This window comes from Macaca mulatta, chromosome 2 (assembly GCF_049350105.2).
Source record: "Macaca mulatta isolate MMU2019108-1 chromosome 2, T2T-MMU8v2.0, whole genome shotgun sequence".
In the NCBI taxonomy this organism is placed as follows: Eukaryota; Metazoa; Chordata; class Mammalia; order Primates; family Cercopithecidae; genus Macaca; species Macaca mulatta.
Window position 1 is genome coordinate 168,100,063 of NC_133407.1, and position 19,822 is coordinate 168,119,884.

Consider the following 19,822-nt stretch of genomic DNA (forward strand, 5'->3'; position numbering starts at 1 on the left):
TGCTGGTTAAGAAAGGCTGGCAGAAGATGAAAAGAGCATATGTGAAATACATTACAAAAAGAATTTGGTAACTGATAGTAGGACTTTTATAAGGGAAGGAGAGTAATTAGTTATTTCTGTTATGAGCTGGAAAACTGAAAATATGCTGGGATCTCTAAAAGATATTGTTAAGAGTAGGGGAGTAGAAAGTCTAATTTGCAAAGAAGATAATTAGTTTAACATGACACTTTTTGAGGGAACCACAAAGAGCAAAAGGAAAAATAGTATTTTTAATGTTTGAAGACCTCGAATAGTGGGAAAGTTAATTTTCCTATTGGTATTCCTATGGTTCTTATGGTTTGATTCTTTACAGATGGAGTTTTACTATATACCCAAGTTGAGCAAAAGTAACAATTTTGGTAAGATATGATTAATAAAATAGACTTAAGTTTGTACACAAACCAATCAGTTTCCATTGACACGGGAATGATAACACAGGAGAACGGTAGAAGCTTGCAGGAAAACCATTCATTGCTGAAAGATTTGGTCTAGCATAAGATACGGCAGTAACTATGACGACAAAATTGGCAGTTCTCTTTTTAGCTAAGATTCAATAGTTTCCTTTCACTAAGTGAAGATAAAAACTGAATTGGGTCCTAAGTTTGATTATGCATATTTAAGCATACTAGTGCTCATACTTTTTTTTTTTTCTTTTCATTCCTAATCCTGCAGAGTATTTCTTGGATTCTTTTCTGAATATTGTTTCTCTTGGGCTTATTGTGTTTTCCAGATGATGTTCAGAAGTGAGGTCTGAACCATCTGTGATCATTAATGATCCCAGGACAGTTTTTACTAGAAGGTTATGGCCCAATTCCAAACTGAGTAATTTTATTTTATAACTCTAGACTCCTTCTCCCTTTTCAATTATAGAAATCCTCATTTCCTCCTCCATACTGTTTTCACTCAAGAGGTGTAAGGTACAAAGTTTAAGATGGAAGAAAGAATGTGTAAGCAAGGAAGTCTTGTCCTTAGGTTTTCTATACAGTTCTCCAGTTAATTGTCCATCATTATGGATGCACAAATCTGGCTGAGTTATCAAAAAGCTATCACCCTGTGTCTTTCAACCAAAGGCAATCAAAGCCCTGAGGCACACTGAATTAAGAGGATTATCGTGAAAGACTTTTTCAAATGAATATTTAATACCAACCTGAGTTCTCCAGAGTAACTTTCCCAGGTGATAGAGAAAACAATTTCCTTCTCTTTCATTAGGATAAACAAGTCCCTGAGAGTTAAGGAAATATTGCAAATGGTGCATTTCAGGGAAAAAAAAAATGACGTTTGAATAAATCAAACTCCCAGTTTGGATTTTACTGAAGAAAGAATTGGTATTTTTTAAGTAAGACAATATCATTCTCCCTTATGAAGTCTCTTAGTCCTTCCCACCTCTCAAATAAAATATTACTTTTTAAAATTGATTTAAAGAGAAAAGACCGAAATGCAATGTCCACGCAAAATATAACTCAATGCTTATTCCTTTCCCCACTGGAATGTTAGTAAGAGTCTGGACAACCAAAGTGGGCTACCCTCAGTACAACATGGACCTATAAATCTAGACGCAAGTTAATTATTTAGAAACTGGGGAATTTTTATTTTTATTTATTTATTTTTGAGGCAGGGTCTCACTCTGTCACCCAAGCTGGAGTACAGTGGTGTGATCCCAGCTCACTGCAGCTTATACCTCCCAGGCTGAAGCAATCCTTCTTCATCAGCCTTTAGAGTAGTTGGGACCACAGGTATGCACCACTCACCCAGCTAATTCTTTGATTTTTTGCAGAAACAAGGTTTCACTATGTTTCCCAGGCTGGTCTCGAACTCCTGAGTAATCTTCCAGTCTCACCCTCCCGAATTCCTGGGATTACAAGCATGCGCCACAATATCCAGTCAATTTTTTTCTTTCTTTCGTTTTTAGGTAAATAATGAGACAATTGCCTCTATTAAAATTTGTGTAGACCTGTAGAATACATCCTTTGGAAACAGCTGTTATCGGAACTAGTTTGGCCATTAAGAGGAATTTAATTCTCAGCTTATATTCCAACCTGATAAATTGGTTCTGGAATCAAAGCTAAGTAAGAATAGGAAGAGGATATGCATCCTCACAGGTTCTAGTCAAGCCTAGTTATGCTGACTAAGAAGTTCTGCAGCCACTTAAGAAAAGCAACCGATTTCTGAGTTTGCTTAACCTTTGGAGATCATTTTGTGTATTATTATTTATTATTATTATTATTTTGAGATGGAGTCTTGCTCTGTCACCCAGGCTGGAGTGCAGTGTCGCGATCTCGGCTCACTGCAAGCTCCGCCTCCCGGGTTCACGCCATTCTCCTGCCTCAGCCTCCAGAGTAGCTGGGACGACAGGCGCCTGCCACCGAGCCCGGCTAATTTTTTTTTTTTTTTTTTTGTATTTTTAGTAGAGATGGGGTTTCATTGTATTAGCCAGGATGATCTCGATCTCCTGACCTCATGATCCACCCGCCTTGGCCTCCCAGAGTGCTGGGATTACAGGGCGTGAGCCACCGTGCCCGGCCTGTTTATTTTTTTTTCTTTGCCTTATCTAGCTCTTTTATCTAGTCATTAATGAAAATATATTAGGGTCTTTCCAACTTTCATTTAAAAATAACATTTTTGAATAGTTATTGGAACTGGAATTATAAATAAAGGATGTAAGGCTAATTACCGATATTCTACATTTAGAGCAAACTGGTGCATATGGAGACAACGGCTCAATATTTTACAAAGTGCCAATTTGCTAAAAATAGATAAATGTGGTTATTATTGCTGGAATTAATTCAAGAACATTCAAAATGAGATGACTAATGTCAAGGAGTAGCATTCCTGTAATATAAATCCAATTGAGCTGTTTTACACCCATGATGGTCCAATATTTTTGCAGAAATTAGATCTCACAACCTGAAAAAGAGATTTTACACCATTTCAAGTTAGCAAGAATATATGGTAGCTAGTATTCCTCCTAGACAGGTGGCACCTGCCAGAGTTAAGCCTCAGGAGGATGGTGAAAACCCAGTGTCTGTCATCTCCATAACTGAAACCAGTAGGGAGATTTGCTCTGGCCTTTCTTTTTTACATGTGTAAGCTCATAAGTTCAGTTATCTGTGCGGTTACTACTTCCTTTTAGAGCCAGCAGTGACAATAACCCTATGTAATACAGACCAAATTGTAATACAGACCAAATTGAATAATATGTAATACAGACCAAATTGAAAATAACTAAAAGGAAAAATGAATAGTCCACCACATTTGAGATAAGTTCCTCCTGACTCGGGTAGCTAACCCACATGTGGACTATGTGAACATAGAGGTATATATGCAGAAGACTAATTCTCAACCAACTTACCCTCTCACTAGATTTACAAGTGTGGGCTTACCTATCACCCAGCCTTTTTTCCAATCAGAGATATTGGCCCTGTGGCAGTAACTAGGTGACCCAAGCAGAACCAATAAAATTCATTCAACCTCATTCTGTCTCTCTCTGTCTCTCTCCCTGTCTCTCTCTCCCTTTGTCTGTCTCTTTCTTATCTCTCTTTTTCTCTCTCTTCATCTAGAATTTAGAATTATAGTGGGGGTTGTTAATAACTGAGTCTTTTTTTGATGCAGGGCCCTATAAATAGTTTATGAATTCCTGTTATTGAAATTCTACCCTGGTTCCCACAGGCATGGTTGTTCAACTTATTAATTTCCTATGATCCCTACTTTTTTTTTTCCAATGAATTCCTTTTATAGACTCTGAAAGTTGGTTTTGGATACTTGTTCTCAATCAAAAAACCCATATATAAGTATTGTGTTCTGAGACAGAAGAAAAAAGAAAGAGGGAGTAAGGGATGTAGCTAGAGTGAAAGATTAAAGGTGATACTCACTGTTAACCAACTATAAGTATAATTAAATAAATCATTATTTTCTTCTGGACACAGGTTTATTTTCAAATTTCTAGTTAACACACCTTTCTATTGCAGTCTACATGAGCCCTTTGTATACAAGTATTTTGGCAAAATATGTACGATACTAAATTTTTTATGCTAAACCTTTGGTTTCTAGGAAAAATAGAATCTCTTAGAGTAATTTGATCCAGTTATTATACTTTAAAATATTTCTAAATGTTAGTCATATGTGCTTCCCCCAACCAAACTGTATCTACGTTTTCAGTCTCCCAACCAGCATTGCATTTTCTCTCCACTCTTCTGCCTGATTGGGCCCTCATGTGATGGATATGAGCACAGCATGGCTGGTCATCCAGTGCAGAGAACCCTGTGTAGAGGTGAAGTGGGGGTGGGTATAGAGGGGGAGGCAGCAAACTTAGCAAATGAAGAAGTAAAGAGATCTAAATATGAGGAAAAGATGAAAACAGAGAAAGATAAAAAGAAAAACAGTGGGTATTTCTAATCATTTGAAGTAATCCTTGGGTCTTATAACACTTTGAGTATTGGCTTATCTAAATTCTGTCACTGAAGTTTTCAAAGAAAATAATAAAGAGATACTATGTTCCCATCCATTAGCATGGTTAATATTTACTCTGAGCTGGGCGTGGTAGCTCACGCCTGTAATCCCAACACTTTGAGAGGCGAAGGTGGTGGATCACTTGAGCTCAGGAGTTCAAGACCAGCCTGGGCAACATGGTGAAACCTTGTCTCTACTAAAAATACAAAAATAAGCCAGATGTGGTGGCATGCACCTGTAGTCCCAGCTACTTGACAGGCTGAGACAGGAGAATTGCTTGAACCTGGGAGGTGGAGGTTGCAGTGAGTCGAGATCACACCATTGCACTCCAGTCTGGATGACAGCAAGACTCCGTCTTAAAAAAAAAAAAAAAAAAAAAAAATTTGTAGAGTATGGGAGTCAGGTGGAAATGGGGAATGTGTGTATTCTATACAGAGAGCAAGAGTACTCCTTGTTTGCTTAGAGCCATGAATACTTTAGTGTTCGATCTATGAAACTCTGTAATTAATAATAGCTTATATTTCAAAAACACATTGTTTGCAAAACACTTTTATTATAATCTCTTCATTTGAGACTCACACCAACCTACTTTTTTTAAAAAAAAACAGGTAAGACAGGATTTGGAGGGTTCTTTTTATGTACCCACTACACAGATGAATAGACTAGTCTCAGAAAGGTTGAATTACTTACCCAACATCACATGACAAGCAATTGGCAGAACCAGGTCTAGAACCCAAGGAAAGGGTTTATTCCACTACAAAGACATGAAACAGGACATTAAACAGACAACATCTAAGAAAATAAGATCTGTAAATAATTAAGGACAGGAAATCTGGAAGATCACATTCCCATGCTAAACCTGAATGAAATGACTGCAAGTGTGTCTCTCTGATCTAAGCAAACAGGAGTGGGAACTGAACTTTGACTATGTCCACCTTGTGAGGGGGACCAATAGAGCTGAACTTGCATTTACACAAAGCCCACTCTGAACAGGTAAACAGAAATGGTCATCTGTCCCAAAACATCTCCCCTAATGACCCATCATGATGCTCCCACCCTTCCTACATTTATTCCTTCAACAAATATTTATTGAGAATCTAAGATGTGCCAGACATAGCTTAAAATGCCTGTTTTGTCTATAAATACTTTTTAGAAAGTTTGAAGAAACACACTTTTTCTTAAAGTTCTCCTTCCATAGCCTCACCCACTAAACACTAGCATGAACTGGTATTACTTAATCAGAAAAACTCTACCTGGGTCTGACAGGAGGAGAAAATAATAGAAAAACTCAATGCCAAAGAGATTGGGAGCAGTAAGCAAGATATCAAGTGAGGGTATGGCAATTGACAAATACTACTGAACCTTACCAGTTGAAGACAAACTTCACTTACAAATTATTTAGTCTTTCTGCTGTTCTCAAGGACATGCCAATTCAGTCAGAGAAAATACACTACTTAGTGTTTGGCAAGAGTGTTTTCATGGAAAACAGTGGTTGCGATATGTTCCATGCTGGGTACAATAGGCCTACTTCAGAACCCAAGTCCCTTCAGTCTATTTAAGCCTAAGAAAAATCCAATTCATCTGATATTAACATTCATTTAACAGTCATTTGAGGGACTACTTACCATTCACCCTCCCTGTACTTCCAATCATGATTTCTCTTTGTGAAATATTATTATGTGGATACTTCAGAGGGAAGAAAAGAAATCCAAATGAAGGTAAAATTAATTTTTGAGCACACACACCTAAGCACAGGCCAGCACTACATGCATTTAAAGAAAAAAAAATCTTGCTACTCTTAGTTGATTTATTTCATGGATCACACAGATTGATTTACGGTCTATTTGTAATAGTTGTGAAGCAAAGCAGTGAGTGTAAGTACTTGGAGCCTCAAAGGAAGGGCACGTGAAGATCCAGGGTTGTGGTAACCAGAGAAGGTGGGGCTATAATGCTGGTTGTTGGATGAGGAGGACATGGAGGGGAGACAGTGCCAGCTATGAGAGTTCAGAGAAATACAGTCTATAAATGGGTTCATTTTGTAGCTGCTTTTATTAAAAACTGATGGCTGTCATGTCTATAAGTGAATAACAAGAATCACTAATGATCAGTTCCACTTTAAAATTTCATGCCAAGACATTTTTAAAAAAAATCTCCTAGTGATTCTGTCCATTTAGATATGCTATAGCTTGTGAAAATACTATAAACCTGGTTCCATATAGATTTAGCAAACAGATTATTCATGGTTAACATGAGCTATTTTATGTACCATGTATTATGGTAGAGATAAAACAATAATTATGTTTTCATCCTTTTCCCCAAGAAGCTAACAGTGTGGACCCCAGTATGTGAAAAAGAAATGTCAAATAGTACAATAAGTGATAATAGAGATAGTACAAAATACAGCATGAGCAAAGAGAAGGTAGAAGAAAACTTAATTAGGAAGGTTAAGAATGGCTTCAAAGAGCTAACTCTTACAGGGAAAGTGGGAATATTTCAGGCGGAGAGGGAAGTGTAATGTGGGCAGAGAGTAGAGTACAAGCGACAGCACCAAGGCCTGAAATCTTGGCATGGTATCATCAGGTAAAAAAACAAAAAAGGCAGGGGTGAGGGTTGGAGTTTGGCACTAGAAAAGCAGGCAAAACTAGATTATGTCATTCATGCTGAAGAGTTTATATTTTAACAAGGAAAATAACAAAACCAGATTTGCATCATGTAAAGATAGCTGCGGTGTTATTTGCAAGGTAAACTAAAGAACAATGTGGTGGTAGAACTCCACGTAGAAAGTTATTGCTTTTGTCTAGATGAGTAGTCATGAAAAGTCTGAGCCAGGTTATTTATATAAACAGGGTAGAAAAGCAGAGGATTTATTCAATCTTTTAAACAAGATTCAAAGGATTTAGAAACTGGATATAGGAGTTGAAATAAAATATATTCAGTATTACTCTCAGGTTCCTAGAGCTCTGAGGCTGGATGGACAGTGTCAGAGCAATAAGTGTAGTGAGGAAGATCAAGTGTGATACAAAACAGAAGACACTGAGTTTGGTTTTGTACCTAATAAACTTGAGTGTCTCTGAAATGAAGCACTTAGACCAAGATAACTATGGATCAGAAGCTAAAAACAGATATCTGGTCTACAGATCTGGAAATCACACAGGTGGCTAAAGATTTGGACGTAGATGACACGATGAGATCACCTAGGATTAGTGAGTCAAATGAGAAGAGTGGAATGAATCAAGATTATGATCCAGGAGATCATAGATTTGGGGAGGTGGGTGAAGAGAGCAAGAGAAGCCTATAAGGAGACTGAGCAGGGTCTTATCTGAGAGGGAGAATAAGGAGAGCTATTCATATCATGCAGGCCCAGTAAGGGGACAGTTTCAGGAAGAAGGATGGCCAGCAACACAAAATGCCAAAGAGACATTAAATAAGATGTGCAATGAAGGGTCACTGGATTTGGCATCCTTTCAGAATATGTTTTTCAGTGAAATTATGAAAACCAAAGCCAAATTAAACTAGAAGGAATAGTGAATGGGGAGTGAACAAGAGGAGAAACTGAGGGTGGAGAGTACTTGGAACTTTGTTCTAAAGGGAGAGTGAGAACACTATAGAGATGGGTACATAGAGTCAGGAGAGGATCTTTTAAGATAGATGAGGCAAAAGCATATTCATAAGCTATAAGGAAAGGAGCCAGTGCAGCACGAGAAGATGAAATCTCAAGAGAGAGCAGGGCATGAAGGAGTGGGGTTCTAGGGAAAACACGGCGCGGGGAGGAGCAACAGCACAAGCAGAAGGCTCAACTAAGACTAGAAGGAACTCATCTCTAACAGAGAAAAGTAGACATAGCAGGCACTGGATCATCCTGCAAAGCTGGGGGCGCTAAGACAAGCCTCACACTGCAAAACCTGGGGACAAAAAAATTTCTTATATTGATCTTTGTTTTCACATCAAGTATGTTTAAGCCCTACAAAAATCCTTAAGGTAAGCAAGGTGTTCATGTGTGTTTGGTTTTTGATTTTTACTCTTCATTCTACAGAAGGAAACTGAAGCCCAAGGTGATGTGATTCATTCAAATCACAGTCAGTAAGTGGCTTCCACTAAGGACTCACAGTATATTCTTCCCAACACTTCTGAAAATGTTATGAAGATTTATACAAAAGTACAAAAGCAACTTCAGAAATTCAAAAGGGAGAATTCCTGCATGAAATCACTTCTTTGGTTTGCAACAGCCACTGCTTGGTTGCCCTAATGCCTTTATTAATACTAATAGGGAAGTGAATAGTTAAATGCTGCTGTACCTTCTCTTGAGATGACCTGGTTATGTGCATTCTTTGAACTATTAATAGAAGAAGACTTGTCTTACTTTATCAATATGATTGGTTAATATGTATGCTCTATTCTTGCCTGAAAGAACACCAGTACCCTTCCTCATGGGGCCAGGTAAAAGTCTGAAGTCTGTGGATTAATTCAGCCCCAGGCATAACACTGGCAATTTCACTGACAGAGGGAAAGGAGACCCCAAACCACTCTCCCTCTCAGTGAGCAGGAGTACTGCCCTTTAGCGTGAAACATCAAAGGAGGGTTCTGTAGTTTTGCCAGCTCAGCAAGATAGAAAATTAACTCTGCATTTTCTTATTCCAGTTGCCTCAGCATGGGTTGGTAGGGGAGGGGGTGGGGAAAGAGAGTCACACAGACTCTGTCAGCAGGAGAGATCAGGGCTCATTGTGTATGCACCCTGGCCTGGGTTAGAAGGAATTATAGAGTCACCAGAAATGAACACTTTCTAGACTCACCATGATTTTTCTAAGGTTCTCTGCAAGTCCAGATAATTTGGCAAAAAAAAAAAAAAAAAAAGAAGAAGAAAGAAAGAAAGAGAGAGAGAGAGAAAGAAAGAAAGGAAATGCCCTTCAAATGTTTTTTCTGTTTAAATTTGGAAACCTGTGGTGAAAATCACTATTAAAAAAAAAAAAGAACAAGAAGCTTCAATTATATTAAATAAAATGGTTCAGTTTAATTAATTCACTAAGTCCCTGGGTGACACTGGGTGTGGCTCAGAGAGATTTGGGAGGAATCCAATTTATCACTAGGAAGAATCTCCTGCACCAAGCAGCAAGGCAGCATCCTTCCATACCTTCCCAACACTGCAAGGAAAAGGCACAGAGAGGTCGGAATTCTAAACCACAGATCACACTCTCAGAGATAAGATTTATTTGTTGCATAAGGGAAAAAGCAGATGTTGGCATGGATGGGGGGCTGGGGAGTAGAGGGACTACTTGCTTGCATGAAATTCTTTACACTTCAATTACAAACTAAAGTCATTATTTTTCAACAAAAGAAACACCTCGTAGTTTTCTTGCTTTGTAGACATAGCTCACACCTTGCCAAGTTTTTAATCATCTGCAATACACGTGGCAATTAAGCTATTTCAAGTAAACTCCAAGATATTTGAATATCATAAGGCAATACAATCTTAGGGATTCTTTTATTTTATTCCTCCTTTGCCCACTCCTTTACCATATTCTCATCTCTACCCCATTCTTATTCTCTTCTTCCTGCTATAATAATCTATAGTGATAACTAATGGCTAATATAGATCATTTATGCTTTCTTCTCACCCACTGGCAATGTATTCCAACTTAGAAATCCAAGGTTGCTTCTTTATGCCGCTCAAGTGGAAGAGGAAGGAAGTGCAAGCCCTTCAGCCCCCTCCCACGTTTCTGCTGGATTTTATGGGTGTGGCAGAGCTTAGACCTTTGCAGGTTTTTGCCCTTGTTTTATTCCCTGTTAAGTACTAAGATGATGAATAGATGCCAGCAGAAGGATGGACACCACTGGATTTTGTCATAAATGATATAGAGTTTCATCCACAAGCAGGCAACCTGCATGAGACTTAAGTACTCATGCTACATAAATGCCAGTGAGTGTAGTGTGAGCCCACGCCCTGAATACACCATTTCCTGTAGTCTGATTGAATGGTATCCTAAATACTGGCTAATGTGAATGATACACAACAGTGGTATATAAGAGACATGAGCATTTCACACAGAAGTACACATTTATAAAATGCATGAGCAAAACAGGACAATTTCTATACCTTTAATTTTCTCTTGAATATAAATGATGCTAAAACACAGGGAGGCATGTGGAAACCACACTTACACATGCAACTGTAGCATATGAAGTATGTGGATGCTGTATGCATTTACATGAGAATTTCTGCAACTCTAAACACACAATTTCATCTTCATCACTTTGCACATCAGAGTAAATGCTTGAGGCTGTTGCTGAAATAGAGCCCCAGGGAAGGCAGTTGTCTTCATTTTGGGAAGGGAATTCCTTTAGCTCTAATTCCTTTTCTAAAAATCATACATGATTTCCTTTATTAAAGGAGATGTATGTATACTCGCATGCATACACATAGGGTGAGAACAAATTTTGAACCTGAATATTTTTCTTTCCAAAATCAAAGCTTTTTAAGTGGATAGCTTTGGCTTACTTAGTGCTCTACCTTCCTAAATTTTATTTCCCCAGCTCACCAGTGAAATAACCTCAGGACTTTTCTTTGACAGTGTTCTTAACCCAGACACCTGTATTTATTACATTTATATATTAAAATGAAGGAGGACACGGAGAGAAAATGCCCTGGTTTGATAAAATGAGCCAATGGAAGCATCAATCTCTGTAACCATAGGGCAGTTTCAGGAGATGCTGCAAATACTGCCCCCCACTCAATCCCCCACTATCCGACGTTTCCCCCAAATAGCCCCACACAATCCAGGATGTCTGCTACTTTATTTATTTATTTATGCCAAACCTCTACTCCCATTGCTCTGACATTCTGCTCATTCTGCTTCAGTCTCCCTTCCTCTTCCTGCTCCTTCTCCTTCATCCTCACTCCCCACCCTTCCTTCCAGGGCGCTGGCTAAATGTGCTAAGCTGGCAGGCTGTTTCTTCTCCACTCTCTTCCACCCCCTTCGGATTCAGAGAGTATTACAAATTGCCCAATTTCCAATACCTGCACTGGAAATTATACCCAAATTCCATCTCTTGCACCCCACCCCTAAGGCAATCAGTCTGCAAAGGGCTTCTTTGACCAAGATTGCTCCCACCACACCCCCACCCCCACCCCAGTCAAGCACACGCACACACTCACCCATATCCCACACCCATTTTTCTCCTTAACCTTCGCCAAAATCACTCAAATGCATTCCAACAAATGTTTGAAAGCTTCTTTTGGAGACTGTCATGGCATGGTCGGTTGCTGCGGAATACCACACTCGTCATTCCTTCCCACTCTCACCCCAGTCAAGTTTCTAAAATGTCTTTCAAGAAATAAGCGAGCAATTGAAATGGCTGTAAAACCTGGGCAGTGGGGGAGGGAAGGAGGGGCTCTGATTCTTCCTAATCTTGGATGTGTCCCTCTTCCTGATGAAAATGAGTCACCATACTTATTATCCAGGATGTTAGCCTGTCTCTGGTCACTGACAATCCCAGGAAAGAAGCAAGGGAAGGGGAGAAGAGACAAGACCTGGTTTCCAACAGGTAACACCCGGCTGTCTTTCCCATCCCATCCGAGCTCCTAGGGGCGTGGTCCACCCTCTCCTCCGACCAGCTGGTGCACAATCGGCTGCTGATCTTAAGGAAGGGGATTTTCCCCTTCTGCATGGCCAATTTCTCCCCCAGCCCCAGTTGTCTTAGCTTCTCTTAAAAAAAAAAAAAAAATCTATCAAATCATAGTTTCATTCATTCATTGAAAAATAAATAAATAAATAAGACCTGCACGTTTTTCCATAAATACCTGCGCCCCTTCGAAGCTCATGCATGTACGAAATAAGGCATCTTCCGCAGCACATGTGAGAAAATTGTATGACAGAGAGGTAATACTCAGTCCTGCATATTATTTCCTCAACCCTGCTTTTTGCAAATAATATAAAGAATTGCCTCCCCATCTTGTAGGTAGAGCCCACATAATCTCCCCCACACCCCTTTCTACGTCCACACCCTCAAGACCAGAGACCTCAAACGCTGAGCATTCACTAATAAGCAAAAAAAAAAAAAAAAAAAAAAAAAAAATTTCTAGCCAAACAGGCATGTTTTTTCTACCCTCACCCTAATTAGTAGCAGCATTCCAAAACCGGAGCATGAAAGACAGAAAAGAATAAAAGCTGGGATGCAACCATCAGTTACCATATGCTAAGGAAGCGCGAGCACCATGGCCAGAGCAGAAGCAGTAAAAAAATTGTTTGCCTTTATAGGGAAATACTGTACTCTGGTTATTCCACAACAGCAAGAAGTAAAAATCTTTAGCTCTACCTGTTTGGTTCTTCTCATACAGCACAGCATGGTTGTCTCGTCCCTTGCCTTCTTCCTGCCTTCTCTCCTTTCCTTCTCTCTCTTTCTTATTCCCCCCCTCTCCACCTCTTTTCTGCTCGCTTGCTCACTCGCTCTCTCGCGCTAGCGCGCTCTCTCTCCCTCCCTCCCTCTCTCTCCCTCACACACACCAGGGCAGTTAGCAGCAACTGTAAGGTCCACAGCTATTGCTCATCGCACATGCTCGCTCTCTCTCTCTAGCACACGCTCTCTCTCTCTGGTGCTCTCTCTCTGCTGTCCTCTCTTCTCTTCCCTCTCTTCTCCTTTTTTCTCCTCCCCCCAGTATCTGTCTGTCTGTCTTTTTCTTCCCTCTCTCTCCGTCTCTTTCTCGGAATTGTTCGCTAGCCTTCAGTGACTAATCACTTCCCCCAGCCCCTACCCCCATTCTAGACAGTCACCCCCTCCCAGTCCCCTGCCAGCCTCATGAATATTTAAACAACTCCAATCTGGACCCAATTACCCACCGACTTTTCCACTGCATTGAGAGGGTAATGGGGTGGGGGCAGAGAAGGATATTCCAGTCAATCCAGGAGATATGATAGAGCATGTTTTAGGGAAGAGGGGCTTGAGGAATCCTTGTATTTCTTTAAGAACTCTTCTCCTCTTTTCCTAGTATTATAAAAGCAAAGAACAACTATTTCTAAAGAGGAATTGCAGTCAGTCCTATACAATATATCTGCCATTACATTTTATGCATAGTTAATAATTGTGGAGGTTAATTTCCCTCAAAAAATGAAATAAGATGTAACTATCATACACTGTTTATATATTCTTCTCAGTATACATATAACCTGAAATAAATACAAAGCTTAGATATGCACAAGCATATTTTATGTATGTTCCAATATCCTGGAAAAAATCCACATAAATATATTGCATTTTAAACATTCTAAGCACTAGAGCTCAGAAATAATAAATAATGTTTAAGAATTGGCATCCATATATCAAATCACATGGTAGTTTTTTTTTTTTTCTTAATGCACATATACCTGTTTGTAAATTGTGGTTTCTTCTAATTTTACTGAAAAACCTGAGCACATTGAAACAGGTCTGTGTAATATTGATGGTGATCAAAATGATATTTTACAATGTGGGCATGATAGATTAAAGTGAATCCATCTGAGATGAGAAGAAACGATATGTCATGAAGCCTACTTCTTGAATTCGTTCTATGGCCTTTCATAATTTTGGAGGAGGAACATGTGACTCTTAAAGTGTGTATAGCACAATTTTTAGTTATTTATTGTTGAATGAGTTTGAGTGTGTTACTGAAGCTCTTTGCACCTAATTTTCTCATCTTTAAAATGGAGATAATAATGCAAACCTTGCCAACATGTTTTGAGGACTAAACGACATAACGCATGCAAAGCACAACAGAGTCTCTCTGAGTGTATAGGAGATTTACTCCAGAGACTGTACTTTTCTGAAACTCGGGTGACATTTGCAAGCGAATATCTCGAAGAAGTTTTAAAACTATTTCTTGTTGTTCATTAGTGATGACAAGTACCCCTAATTAAACAGCTCTTATTCTTCACAGTCCCTCCTAGACATAAACCTAGTTAATAAGTGGCAACTAGGCAGCTTACTATTAGGCATATTTCAGGATTGCTGAGCTCAATAAGTGCTTAGTACATTTTAACATAATTTCAGGTGTATCTATTTCAAAATGAACTATCTCAGGTACCTGGGGATGATGATGGTGATACCCAGGAGGTGATACTTCAAATTAGTCTTAATTATTCCTCAGTAGTCTTCCTGAGAATGGCCCGCTTCAGATCCAGCTGACTTGGTCTTTCATTCTTCCAGTTTGCTTCCTAGTTTTCATATTTTATGATTAAAAAACAGAATTAGTTTCTGAGTTTAATAATTTTTTAATGTTACAATGAGCCCAGTTTTGAAAGCCCAGCTGCTTTCAGAACAGCCTTCCATGATTTTAAGTGATAGAAGAGGACAAAGAGTAGGTGAGAAATGGCTCCTACCAGAAACATTCCAATTGCAGATTAGGAACACCCTACCTAGCCTGCTAGTGACTAAAGAGTAATGAAGAGAGGAGGCAGAGAAGGTGGGAATTTGGGATGATGGAGAAGAAATTGCTCCTTTTGGTGTTTAAACAGGATAACTTCATTGATAAGGCCATTTCATTAACTGTGTGGCTAAACTTAAACAGTGAGATTAACTCCTTTCCCTTTCAATGTACTCACCTCAGCCATCCCATTTATACTTTTTCCCCTTTATTTATGTGAAGGAAATTTGGAAACAGTGGCATAATGAAGTTAAACAAGCTGGGGCTTAAAACTGGGCACAAGCATTGATGAAATTTGTGACTAAATATGTGAAACCACCCAGCTCAGGATCAGCTTCCTCATCAGTTTACATGCGTTATTTTATCTAATACTCAAAATGAGGTAGGCACAAGCAGTAACCCCATTTTGATGGGGATGCCAAAGCTAAGGAAAGTTAAGTGCCTTGACTAAGTCACAGAACTAATAAGTAGTAAAGCTAGGACTCTAAAAGGCTCTTAACCACTAGGCTACATCAGTCACCACTCAATAGGTGTCTACTCATCATTACTTCTGGTCCTTAAGAGATTAAACTACATAGTGGAAGTTTTAATGCTGAAATGAAATCAGCATTCAATGTTGAAATGAAATCAGCAAGATCCATCTTTTAGGCCCGACTCTTACCTCAAGAGCCATGGAGAACAAGCTAATATTTTCATACAATAGAGAGCCCTCCATGTATTTCTGACGAGATGTCTGCTCCTTCACCTACCCTCAGGTATCTCAGTGTGTAAGGTTCTCACAATTTCTTGATGCCTTCCGCTGGACGTACTACATTCTATCAAGGAACCTTGAAAAATTACCTCCCAATTTGGGAGCCTAAGATTCCAAATTTAATTTGCATAACACGGAATCAATTCTAATGCATCTTTTTCTCTAAGCATTGACGGTTATGGGTGGCAAAAGAATAAGGAAGAGAAAGCACAAACTGCTCTGAGCTTTGCAAAAATATATAAAAAATAAAATAACCGATGTCCCGATTTTTGCCAAGCAACAACACAATAGACCTACTAATCCTTGTACTCTTATAACTAATCCTAGAAAATGCATAGGCTTAAACCCCATGACTAACCCTTTTACAATTTTAGATTAGCAAATTAACTCATAAGACTATCAATTAACTTCCTGACTATAGGTTAGACAATAGTAACAGTCTAGAAAAAGATAAAGAGTGGTAGAGGCCAGGTCCCAGTTCCACGCTCAGATCTCTTTGAAATTTATACTAAAGTGATACTGCTTGTATAATGAACCCAGAAATCACTGGTCTTTACTAAGGGTTCTGTCAAATAGTTTACCATTTTAGGATTATGGCTGGTACTTGAGAGAAGATAATGTCATCAATTCAGGTAGAAAATATGTTAGTCTTATTTCTCCCTTTTTTCAAATTTTATTTTATTCTGAGACAAGTTTTCACTCTGTCACCCAGGCTGCGGTGCAGTGGTACAAACATAGCTCACCACAACCTTGAAATCCTGGGCTCAAGCAATCTTCTACCTCAGCCTTCTGAGTAACTAGAACTAAAACTACACATCACCACTCCTGGCTAATTTTTTTTATTTTTTATTTTTGCAGAGTTCTCATTATGTTGCTTAGACTGGTCTCACACTGCTGGCTTCAAGCAATCCTCTTACCTCGGCCTCCTCTTATTTTTTCAGTGCCTAATCTAAGCCTCTTACTTGCTGCATTAGTTTTCTAGCATTGCCATAACAAAATAGCACAGACTGGGTGGTCTAAACAACCAAAATGTAATTTCTCACAGTTCTGAAGGCTAGAAGTCCAAGATCAGGCTGCTGGCAGAGTTGGTTTCCTCTGAGAGTCCTAAAGGAATGTTCTTTCCAAACCTCTTTCCTGCACTTGCAGCTGGCTGCCCTCTGCTGCCTCTGCCCATGGTATGGTTGTCCCTCTGTGTGCATGTGCACCCCTACTGTCTGTCCCTGTGTATCCTAAGCTCTCCTTCATAAGGACACCAATCAAATTGGATTAGGGCCCACACCTATGGCCTCATTTCACCTTAATTTTCTCTTTAAAGGGTCACATTAAAGATCTCCAAATACAGTCACATCTTAAGGTACTGGGAGTTAGGTTTCAACATATGAATTTGCAAATAAGGGGGACATAATTCATCCCAAACACCTGCTTTCTCTGTCCATGCTTGCTGTTTTCACTCATTTAATCTACAGTTTCTATGTTGCAAAAATCATTCTGCCCTCAAGGAAAGTCACACATATGTGAAAAGAAAACCAAACACTGTGTGTACAAAATATGATTCAATGTCAAATTGTTTGATAAGCATTCAAAATAGGAAACAAATCACTGTAGACTATGATGGGCCTTTCGTTTCAGGATTAGGATTTGAAAGAATAGAGAAGACATAGGAGTTTTAGACAAGGGAAAGGGATCACATTAGAAAAGACAAAATGCACAAATATTCACTGCATGATCAAGGGACTGGAAGGATACAGAAGTGGGGGAAGCTGTAAAGGATACTGGCAGGAGACAATGTTGAAAACGTAGGTTAAAACCAGATTAACAGGGATCTTCAAGATCAGGCTAAGGGGATACGTTGGTTTCCTAGGCCTGCTGTAACAAATTTGGTAGCTTAAAACAGCAGAAAATTACTCTCTCACATTTCTGAAAACCTGAAGGCTGAAATCAGTTGGCAGGGTTTGTTCCCTCTGGAGGCTTTGAGGGAGGATACCTTCCAGATCTTTCTCTTAGCTTCTAGTGGCTGTGGTCAATCTTTGGTGTTGCTTGTTTTGAAGAAACATCACTCCAATCTCTGCCTTCATCTCCATAAGAACTTCCCCTCTCTGGGTCCCTGTGTCTTTCCCTTTTCTTCTTCTTCTTCTTCTTTTTTTTTTTTTTTTTTTTTTGAGACAGAGTCTTGCTCTGTCACTCGGGCTGGAGTACAATGGCGAGATCTTGGTTCATTGCAACTTCTGCTTCCCAGGTTCAAGTGATTTTCCTGCCCTAGCCTCCTGAGTAGCTGACACTACAGACGTGTGCCACCATGGCTGGCTAATTTTTGTATTTTTAGTAGAGTACTAGTTTTGCCATCTTGGCCAGGCTGGTCTCAAACTCCTGACCTCAGGTGATCCACCCGCTTTGGCCTCCCAAAGTGCTTGGATTACAGGCATGAACTACTGTGCCCAGCCCCATCTTTCCCTTTTTCAGAAAGACATCTGTCATCAAATTTAGGGCCCTCCCTAAATCCAAGATGATCTCATCTTGATATCCTCAACTTCATTACAAATTACCTGCAAAGACTTTTTTTTTCCCAAGTAAGTTCACATTCAGTGGTACCAGGAATTAGGACTTGGACATAGCTTTTTGGGAGACGCAAGTCACCCCACTACGAGGTATTAGACCTCAGATTTATGAATGCGGACATTTTAAAGAATGCCTCTGGTAACGTATAGTATAAAATGGTGAGAAAGATAAACTGGGGTCCTGTTAAGAAAAACTTAGAATTGTTCTAATGCTATATCTGGGAGGAACCGTGGAAGAAAAAGTGAACTGTCACCTGTTAAGTGCCTAGTGTGTTCCATATACCACATATTTTGTGCTTTACGTATTTTGTTTCTTTTATCTCACAGGAGAATATCTAGGAGGGAGAGAAGAATGCAAGAACCAAAAATTGTGCAGAGATTGAACCTAGACAGCCTGGAAAATGAGAGTTAAAAAAGTCGGAAAGGGACCTGGTTTTGTGAGAAAGGTGATGAGTCAAGCTTGAAAGTGTTCATTTTATGAAAGCATTGACACATTCAAGAGTAATACAGGATCAGATGGTAAGAAACAAAAGTCAGAATTGTCTTTCTACGGGTCATTGTTGGAGCCATCAAAGGGAATTCATTTTGTGAGCTACAGTGTGCTATAGAAATCAGAGGACCAAAGAATGAACTTTGAGAAATGTTCAGGATTCAGGAACTCAAAGACAGGATCAAGAAAAGAAGCCATCATGGGGGTAAACTAGAGGTAACAATAGCCTAAAAAATGCTTGAGAAAGTTCCTTGCCTTTATCCTCTTAAAATGTCATTTATAAATTCAATTGACTTGTCGTTTAAATACCTGCATAAGTAAGTAAACCAGGTGTGATTTTATAAGTATCCATAGTGAGAACTATTCAAGGAATGACACACGTCTTTCCAGAGGAAAGGATCGTTCTACATTGTGCTGTCTCAAGATGTTATTTTTAAACATCCTGAATGGAAATATTGAAATTCAAAAACCATAACCATAACAATAGCTGGTCAGAAAACAATATATCATCAAGACCCAAGATGTAAAGTAGGACAACATGGAGGTGCACTGACATTAAACTAACATCCTCTTACCTAAAAAGTAACAAAACAAAAAACAAAACAAAGAAAACTCCAAATTAAAATCTTTACTTTTCAGTGGTGAGAGTCATACAGCACTTGGTTTCCACACCTTCTCAGTTATAGTGGGGCATTTTCTACAGTGGAAGATGCCTCATGTGTGTTTACCAGGTGAAGAAGCAACAGCAGCAGAAATCACAAAATTAGATCCTTGCTCTATACAGATCAAGCTGCAACAATAATTATATCTAGGAGTGTACTGGGAAATATTCAATACTCCTGTGGACTTTTAAATACTTTTTAACAGCATTCAGGGCTCAGATGACCTTGGTTTGGGGCACATTTCTCAAGGTCTGTTAGCACCAAACCACCCTAAATATGGATTACTCATGTTTGCCCTGTTCCATGGCTTGGCATTCAGCGGTACAACATTAAATAAAATCTCTCTCAGATAGGAACTTTAGAACTAGGTATTCATCTACTTGCTGTGAATACACACAGATGGCTCATAGATACCCCAATCTCAAACTAAAACTCAACTTGGCCTCTTGGCTGCCAGCTTGTTCCTTTCCCTGTATTCCCAGTATTAGT

At 39.2% G+C, this 19,822-nt stretch overlaps 1 protein-coding gene and 1 long non-coding RNA gene across 2 annotated transcripts in view; one reads left to right on the forward strand and one right to left on the reverse strand.

Annotated features, from left to right (window-relative positions):
* The window catches only part of GAP43 (growth associated protein 43), a 97,688-nt gene extending 84,755 nt beyond the window's left edge, over positions 1-12,933 (reverse strand). Inside the window, exon 1 of the mRNA XM_001107824.5 lies at positions 12,796-12,933. Within this exon, the coding sequence (XP_001107824.1) occupies positions 12,796-12,825 (30 nt within the window). The 5' untranslated portion in view covers positions 12,826-12,933. The remainder of the gene's footprint in view (positions 1-12,795) is intronic.
* LOC144339409 (uncharacterized) overlaps positions 1-19,283 on the forward strand; it is a 42,721-nt gene extending 23,438 nt beyond the window's left edge. Inside the window, exon 4 of the long non-coding RNA XR_013414398.1 lies at positions 18,509-19,283. This is a non-coding gene — a long non-coding RNA (uncharacterized LOC144339409). The remainder of the gene's footprint in view (positions 1-18,508) is intronic.
* Positions 19,284-19,822: the final 539 nt, after the last annotated feature.